The sequence below is a fragment of the Lactuca serriola genome, chromosome 2 (genome assembly GCF_051521515.1).
Source record: "Lactuca serriola cultivar US96UC23 chromosome 2, Lser_US96UC23_V15, whole genome shotgun sequence".
Lineage (NCBI taxonomy): Eukaryota > Viridiplantae > Streptophyta > Magnoliopsida > Asterales > Asteraceae > Lactuca > Lactuca serriola.
In genome coordinates this window covers 209200844-209209033 of record NC_136409.1, presented here as the reverse complement: position 1 = coordinate 209209033, position 8190 = coordinate 209200844, and the positions used below count along the sequence as shown (strand labels likewise).

The window sequence follows — 8190 nt, the reverse complement described above, 5'->3', positions numbered from 1 at the left end:
TACTGTACTTTTCTCTACCTCTCTCTCTCTCATTAGTTCGTTGTTATCTAAGTTTGTAAAATCTCCATCTCTCTAGACTTTCTCTCTCTATATCTATATCTCAACACATATACATACAGATAAATGTATATACACGCGTTGCTAGCAAAATCAAAACCCTAGAAGTCCCTCGATTGCGATCGGACAAAGTTGGAATCGAAATCGATGATCGACATTATCGATCGGCGCTTTGATCTGAGATAATTGGACTGGAGTCTCGAGGTTTTTTATTGATCGAATCGAGATAGAGAGATGTATAAGAACCAGCTGCAGGAGCTGGCGCAGAGGAGCTGCTTTAATTTGCCGTCGTACATAAGTATAAGAGAAGGTCCAGATCACGCGCCACGGTTCAAGGCCACGGTTAACTTTAACGGCGAGACGTATGAGAGCCCTAACTACTGCACCACGTTGAGGCAGGCGGAGCACTCGGCCGCTGAGGTGGCTTTAAATGCACTCGCTAGCCGTGGTCCGTCTAATTCTTTGGCTGCTCGAATACTGGTGAGTCTTTCGTTTTTTTAGGGTTTGTAAGGTTTAACCTTCAGAAATGGGGATTTTAACTTCCGTTTTCTTAATTCATGTTTTTTTAGAAGACTATTTGCTTGATGTAGCATGTCTTTGAAATTCAATTGCTATAACAATTTAATAAATGTATAGGAAGTCCGCGTAAGTGAAGAAAACGTAATCTCAATTCATATAGCTTAATTTGTAGGCTCTAGGGTTTCATCAGATGGAGGAATCTTGACATCTATTATTCAATTATGTTTGTTACCTAGGCCATTGTGAGTACACGTAGAACATTGCTGTGTGTAATGGGGATTCGGAGAGTTGCATTCAATGTTTTGTTGATATGAAGGATATGTGTCAAGTATGATTTGAAATGTTTATTCCCTTTTTCTTGTGTACACATGTACCAGTAAGATTTCAATGCAAGTTAATTGGATTGACACTTGACATAATATAAGAGAAGATCGAGTATTGATTCTAGTTTCTAACACCTTTAAATATTGTATTTGACACTGATGTTGTAATGTACATGATACAGGATGAGACAGGGGTGTACAAGAACCTTTTGCAAGAGGTTTCACAAAGAGTAGGGGCATCATTACCAACATATACAACTTTTAGGTCAGGCCTTGGGCATTTACCCGTCTTCACATGCACTGTAGAATTAGCTGGCTGTACATTTACAGGTGAACCAGCCAAGAATAAGAAACAAGCTGAAAAGAATGCTGCCATGTCAGCTTGGTCATCTCTCAAACTTTGTAAGCTATATAATCATTATATGTATATATATATATATATATATATATATATATATATATATATATATATATATATATATAGAAAATGGGTTTATGAAAAAGTTCTACTTACTTTTTATCATCTAATGTTCAGTGACTCAGCAAACAGAAAGTTCACCGATGCAAAAAGGGATGCTGGAGGAGCAGGAGCATGTGATTGTAGCTCGTGCTTTACAGAAATTCAGATTAAAGGCAAGAATGTCGAATATACCCTTTCCTATCCAGTTCCCATCACCAAATCCAAAGCCAAACACTTCACAGTCACCACCATCCACAACATCAAAAATACTTCCTTTAATATGTCCAAAAACAACCCCTCGAAGTAGGCCCCATCTCACCACATTGTTAGATAACGATGAAGCTTCCAACAAAACACCGCCTCAAAACAACAACAGAAACGAAAAGCAGTCTCCCCGACCCCACAAGTTTCCGGCGGTCGGAGCTGCACCGTATATCCCTGTGCGGCACTTCCGGGGGATTGCACCGCCGGTCACCATACGGAATGCGATTCCGGTGTTCTCCGCTCCTCCGCTTCCTGTTCCACCACCGCATATTGGTATACCGCAGGCTAATCAGCTTCCACCGCAGTTCAGGGGGATGCCGCCAATGTGCGGTGGTGTAGCACCTCCGGTGACCATAAGACAGGCGGTGCCGGTTTATTCTTCCCCCAACATCCCTAAAACCCCTATCACCTCGATGCCAGAGAAAGGGCATGCAACACCTATTCCTGAAGATTCAAAGCCTTGTATGAAGCCGAAGCCGATTTCCACCTCAGCAATATGTGTGACACAGAAGGAAGAAGAGGGTAAATTTGAACAAGTGAAAGTGGAAGAGAAGTTGAAGGAGTTGCACGTTTGAATGTTTGATGTGAGGTGAAAACGAGGCTTTTGTTGTGCAAAATCTATTATGTAGGTTTATGGCTACGGTTGCTTTATATACATATATATATATTTTGGTGGTGGAAACTGGATAGAGATTTTACTGATGAGAGACACGGAGGTTGTTGCAGTTGGCCTCTTGGAGTCGTATTTTTGGGGTGGGGTTTGTTTAATGGTTAGTAGGTTGGAAAGATGGGGGGTGGTGGTTGTGGGTTTTGGGTTTTGGAAGGAAGTTGTGGGTAGAATCTGGAAACAAAATTGTTGTATAATTTTACAATTTGGTTCGCCTTGGCCACTCGGATTTATTGTCTACTTGTGTTGGACTTGCGTTTGAAAGGTACAAAGTTATAAGCTATATATTAATATCGTTTGTTTTGGGTTTCCATATCTTTTTTTTTTTCATGAAATATCATTAAAAAAACCAATAAATGTTAAATGTTAAACAAGAGAAAGTGGTTTCTACATCCAACTGAAAATTTCTAAAGCTACCAACGGGGCAGGGGCAAGGGCCTTTCTCGAAGGAATATAAAACATGGGTGCTACTTTTGCTTGAGGTATTCGCCATTGTCGCTATTCCTTTTGTTTTCCATGATCTCAAGGATCTGAAGGAAGTTATTTTGTGACGAACATTGTAACACATACAAAAAAAAAAAAAAACAAAACAAATTAAAGCGTCTTGCTTGCTTTAAAATTGGAGCACCCATGTAGAGCTTAAGACCAGTGATATTACATCTCCATATACTGGTTGAAGTTCATCGCCATTAGAATTTATATATTCTGACAATATAAACATGCATGTTTTTCACATCTTTTTTTTTTTTTTTTTTTTTTTTTTTCGCACAGCATTACCTTTTAAACATTCTCATTTTCTACATCTACAATTGTGAAATGGATTCACAATCATCTAGTTTCGATTTTTTTTTTATTATCAAGCTATGACGATGAGTCGTCCACGTGACATTAACCTTTTATCATTCTCTTTGGTGATACTGCAAGGTCAAACGGCCAATAAATACAAAATTTTATGTACACAGAAATCATGAAGCATCACATGATCAGCTCGTGGAATATTAGTTCGCTAAGAAATCCCTTATCCCTTATGGCGCTTACATATTTAGAATTAGGTTATCGATGCAAAGAAATATTCAAATATTCTTACGAATTATTAATGATATGGATACACAATATTCATATTTTAAAATATCATGGTATATGAAATACGTTAATTTGCATACAAGACGGTTTCAGATGCTTGTCATGCATACTTCAAGATGTCTACAAGAACTTCACATGAAAATATAGATATGTTTTATGAGGGTATTATTAAGATGCATGGACAATAATATTTGTGTAAACCTACCGAGTGCTACACGATATATATATATATATATATATATATATATATATATATATATATATATATATATATATATATATATATATATAGTGAGGTTTAATAGAGAACCCTAATTAACCAAAGAACTAATCTTTTTTTCAACTTTAAGAACCTATTTTTTATAAAAAAAAAAAACTAAAAATACAGAAATTCATAACTTTTTATCCTTTTTCCAATGATATCAAATTTGATTTTTTTTTACGTCAAATTCACAACGTGAATCCGAAAAATATTTTTCACATATACAATGTTAATATATGAATTTAGATATTTTTAGATTTTTTTTTCAATAAAGAATAAGCTCTACAAATTGAAAAAAAAATTTGGTTCCTTGAAAAATCAATATATATATATATATATATATATATATATATATATATATATATATATATATATATATATATATATATATATATATATATATTGTGAGAACTTGCAAACGATCATCATTTTCTAAAACCAAAAACACAAATCTTATTTAAATGATGTGTCTAAGCCATGTTTAGGCTAAAAAAAGATTTGACGAATTTCTTGTTTTTTTGGAAATGATGATTGTGCATACATTCAAATTTCCAAAATTAATAAAAAAAATTGTCAAATCTTTTTTTTTTTGAGCCTAAATATGGCTTCGACGCACCATTTAGAAAAGATTGTTGTTTTTTATTTTGAAAAATGATGAGCAGATTATAAATTCCCAAATTCTTATGAATTTTTTGGTTTTCACAATAACAACATCAACGTCCTCAACCAATCGTCGTTATTGACCAATGTACTAAATGGAACTGTACCCAAATGCCAATTTCTTGTTAACGAAGTAAATGAAACCTATATATATATATATATATATATATATATATATATATATATATATATATATATATATATCTTGGTGACATAATATACTGGAATAAAGCTCATTTTGTGAAAATATCTGCATAGTTAAATGATGCTAAACGATAAATGTTTAAAGCAACACAAGAATCAATAAGAAATGACGTTGATTATACAAGATGAAAGTCGAGTGATATGTTCAAGGTGTCTTCAAAAGTTGTTGGAGTATTATTTGAAATCATTCACCGGCAATGATTCATTGAAAATCTAGAAAAATTATATACTTTAATTTATATTAGAAAATTTGATTATACCGGATGAAGGTCGAGTGATATGTTCTTTTAACGAAAACGAACTTCTATCCACTCAAAAATGTCCACAAATAAATCCTGGTACTCTTTGGGGTGAAAGATGGAGATTTCTATGCAAACCAGATCGAACCGATACCATATCCTACACTTCAGTTTGGTATTCGGTTCTTATTTTTGGCCTCAATCAGTTTTGGTTTTAACACCAATTCTAAATCTAAAACTAAACCTACTTTCCGAATCAAAACAATACCGTTATTATACCGTATACTTTGGTTCGATATTTGGTTTTGTACTTTTGGCCATATTGGATTATGGTACCAATATTGGTGTAATTGATTCAATTTCGGCATCGAACTCACCCTAGGCGAAAGATGTCACACCCTTATCATTCGTCATTGTAGGTAGGAAGGATTACAAAATAAGTAAATAAAGGTTATTAATAGGTTGCCTAATATGGTTTGGGTGACCCACCGACCCGACCCAATCGCCACCGTGATGCCAATCAGTCCGATAGAAACAAAGAACACCCACAAACAATCAATCAGTCTGCGTTGAGTAAATTATGAGACTACCAAATGTTGTCTGATAGCAACGAATTCTAAACTATTAAATTTCTTCTTCTCTCTTCGATTCAGCTAAAAAATCACTCATCAGGGTTCAAAATCTGCGCCAGAGGGAGGGAGGGGATCTATATCTTTTTACCCAAGATATGTGGACGATACCTTTGGGAATCTCAGTAAACACCCTCTCTCCCAACTTCAACAAATTACCTCTTTTTTACCCTTCCAGGGTTCATCAATCGTCTATCCCTTCTCATCTCTCCAGATCAGGTACTTTTTCTTATCTATACATATAAATATCTGTATCTATAGCTGCATAATCTAATGATGTATTTTGATCTGGAGTTTCATTATTTTATTTTGATCTGGAGTTTCATTATTTTAAAAATCTGTCTGTTGGTGTTTATGACTCCAATTCAATGATACAGTGTTGGTGGCATCTTAATTGTGCCATTTTTGGTTTGGATTAAATGGGAATTGGGTTTTAGTTTATGCCTTTTGTGGTTTATTAACACAAGTTTCGATGTTCTGAGTGTTATGTATCTTTCTACTGTATCTGAAACTTTGTCTTTATTGATCAGACTTTAGGATTTTCAAGAACTAACAGTTATGCGTGTGCTTGAACTTTAGTCAGATGTTTAATCGTTTTGTAATTAAGTTAAATCGAAGGAACAATTGCTTCATGCTTAGGGTGTAAAGATCTTGATGAACCAATGGGACTAGAATTGATCTTGGATTGCAAACTTGCCAAAAACGAAAATGTTGCATTTATTTTGCAACATCCTAGAAAGAAAAATATCAACTTTACCACATTTAGAAAATAAAAAAATGTTAAAAAGTTTTCCATTTGAATCAAATATCAAAGTCCGACTCTCTAACTTATTTAGCTTTCCTTCTTTCTTTATCCCTTTCTCATTAGAAATTTTTGTGTAAATTTCTTTCTAGACTCAATAGGGATTTGCAAAGCGAGTCAAGTGGTTGAAATATTTCCAATTGTGTCCCCTGAAATTGTGGTGCGTGAGGCAAGAATTGAAGATTGTTGGGAGGTTGCAGAAACGCATTGTAGCTCCTTCTTCCCTGAATATTCGTTCCCATTAGACTTTGTTTTGAGGATTGACAGACTCCTTGCACTGGTTTTTGGATTGTCAGTACCCACTGGTTGTAGAAGAACATGTCTTGTTGCAGTCACCTCCACTTCCCAAGATGACGACAACAACACTTTCTTTATTGGTGACGAAGATCTCAAAATTGCAGGTTTTGGTGCAAAGATTAGTCTCAATAAAGGATATGTTGCTGGGATTTTGACTCTAGACACTGTCGCTGACTTTCTTCCTAGGAAAGGTCCTCTTCGTCAGAGAAGGTGATCATTTTGACTTTTTTTTTTTTCTGGTCAAAGTATAGGGGGGGTAATCGTACACATTTTCATATTTGCAGGACTGGAATTGCGTATGTGTCGAATGTTGCTGTGAGAGAAAGGTTTAGAAGAAAGGGAATAGCGAAAAGGCTTATAGCAAAAGCAGAGGCTCAAGCTAGAAGTTGGGGGTGTAGGTCAATTGCATTGCATTGTGACCTAAATAACCCTGGTGCCACTAATTTGTATAGAAGTCAGGGTTTTAAGGATATTAAAATACCCGAAGGAGCTAAATGGCCCCAGCCCAGGACCTCACCCGATATGCAGTTTAATTTCATGATGAAGCTCCTTGAGAAAAACCGAACCAATTGTTAGGTACAAGTAGTATTGCAAAAGGTACAAGTGATAAAGGGAGGGAAGTCATAATGTTATGTTAGGGGTCTTAGTAACTGTTTATTTGTTTATACATGAAATGTAATTGTATATTGTTATAGGTAGTGTACTTGTTTGTTCTTGTAAGGTAAATCAAAGTTACGGTTTCTTTTTTCTTGAGAAGTAGATTATCAATCACATGCTAAGCTTGAGTGGCATATTGCTTGCAGTGGTAAGAGTGAGAATCATAAGTGAGGTCTAGGCATCTTTTTGCTGTGAGGACATTATTATTTACCTTCATGGTGTTCGTGTGATGATTGGTGAAGTGTTTTGTTGGTGTTAATGTATGAATTGAGTTCCATTTTAGAAGGTTGCTTCAAATGCAACTTGTTTGAGAGATGCTTGGTCATACACAATTTCTCTAACTTCAACCAAATATCTGCTGCACTAATTTCATTCAAAACATGTTGCAAAATGTCATTAGGTTAAATTTTCTTCAAATGACTTGATAATCATAGAATAACACCTCCAATTAAATGTAAAAATTGCTATATAAGGAGAGTTAACAATAATAAGTAAAATAATAAAGATTATAGACAAACACACTAAGATTTATGTGAAAAACTCAGAATCGGGAAAAAACAAAGACTACTGAGAGATCCACTACTACTGATAATGAAAGATTTGGGGCTATATGTGGGTTAATAAACAAGAGAAAAAAAAAATGAAAGATGGTGTTTTTAAGGTTTTTAGAATAAAGTTCTCACTCTCATGACTTAAAAAACCAAACAAGGCATTTATCATGAGACCAGGTTCAAGTCACCCCAATCCATGTGTTCGTCTGGAGCTTGTTAGGGTGAAGACGAAACCGCACAAACCATGTCCAAAAAATTAGTTTTAAGGGGTTGTTTGGTTCACATAATGTTTTGGAAGGAATAGAATATATCAAATAAATTAGAATATAAATGAATTGGAACATGAATGAATTGGAATATGTAATGAACTCAAATATGTAATACATTTGGTTCACATGGAATGAAATCTGTTTTTAATTTGCATGGTTTGTAGAGTTGTCAATTTTAATTGAAAAATAAATTATATAATATGACAAAAATACACTTTTACTCAAGAGTTAGTGCTAGGTTTAGGAC

General features: G+C 34.7%; 2 protein-coding genes across 5 annotated transcripts; both read left to right on the top strand.

The window, feature by feature from the left end:
• Positions 1 to 53: 53 nt before the first annotated feature.
• LOC145088339 (double-stranded RNA-binding protein 2-like) lies at positions 54 to 2305 on the top strand. The gene is made up of 3 exons (XM_079026616.1): positions 54 to 537; positions 1082 to 1301; positions 1435 to 2305. Exons 1-3 carry the CDS (start codon positions 292 to 294, stop codon positions 2196 to 2198), a joined length of 1230 nt encoding a protein of 409 aa, XP_078882742.1. The 5' UTR covers positions 54 to 291; the 3' UTR covers positions 2199 to 2305.
• Positions 2306 to 5198: 2893 nt separating this feature from the next.
• On the top strand, positions 5199 to 7257 carry LOC145088338 (Acyl-CoA N-acyltransferases (NAT) superfamily protein). Of its 4 annotated transcripts, none has more exons than XM_079026615.1 (4): positions 5199 to 5586; positions 6271 to 6378; positions 6466 to 6676; positions 6751 to 7257. In XM_079026615.1, the coding sequence occupies exons 1-4, from the start codon at positions 5466 to 5468 to the stop codon at positions 7040 to 7042; spliced, it is 732 nt and encodes a 243-aa protein (XP_078882741.1). In that variant the 5' UTR covers positions 5199 to 5465; the 3' UTR covers positions 7043 to 7257. The 4 variants fall into 4 exon arrangements, with proteins under 4 accessions (XP_078882741.1, XP_078882739.1, XP_078882740.1 ...); XM_079026614.1 differs by having other exon boundaries at positions 5225 to 5586; positions 6262 to 6378; XM_079026613.1 differs by having other exon boundaries at positions 5218 to 5586; positions 6271 to 6676.
• Positions 7258 to 8190: the final 933 nt, after the last annotated feature.

Coding starts and splice junctions, on each gene's coding strand:
- LOC145088339 (XM_079026616.1), top strand. CDS start 292: ATGTATAAGAACCAGCTGCAGGAGCTGGCGCAGAGGAGCTGCTTTAAT. Junction 538..1,081: donor CTTTGGCTGCTCGAATACTG/GTGAGTCTTTCG, acceptor TACATGATACAG/GATGAGACAGGGGTGTACAA. Junction 1,302..1,434: donor TTGGTCATCTCTCAAACTTT/GTAAGCTATATA, acceptor TCTAATGTTCAG/TGACTCAGCAAACAGAAAGT.
- LOC145088338 (XM_079026612.1), top strand. CDS start 5,466: ATGTGGACGATACCTTTGGGAATCTCAGTAAACACCCTCTCTCCCAAC. Junction 5,587..6,261: donor TTCTCATCTCTCCAGATCAG/GTACTTTTTCTT, acceptor ATTTCTTTCTAG/ACTCAATAGGGATTTGCAAA. Junction 6,677..6,750: donor GGTCCTCTTCGTCAGAGAAG/GTGATCATTTTG, acceptor TCATATTTGCAG/GACTGGAATTGCGTATGTGT.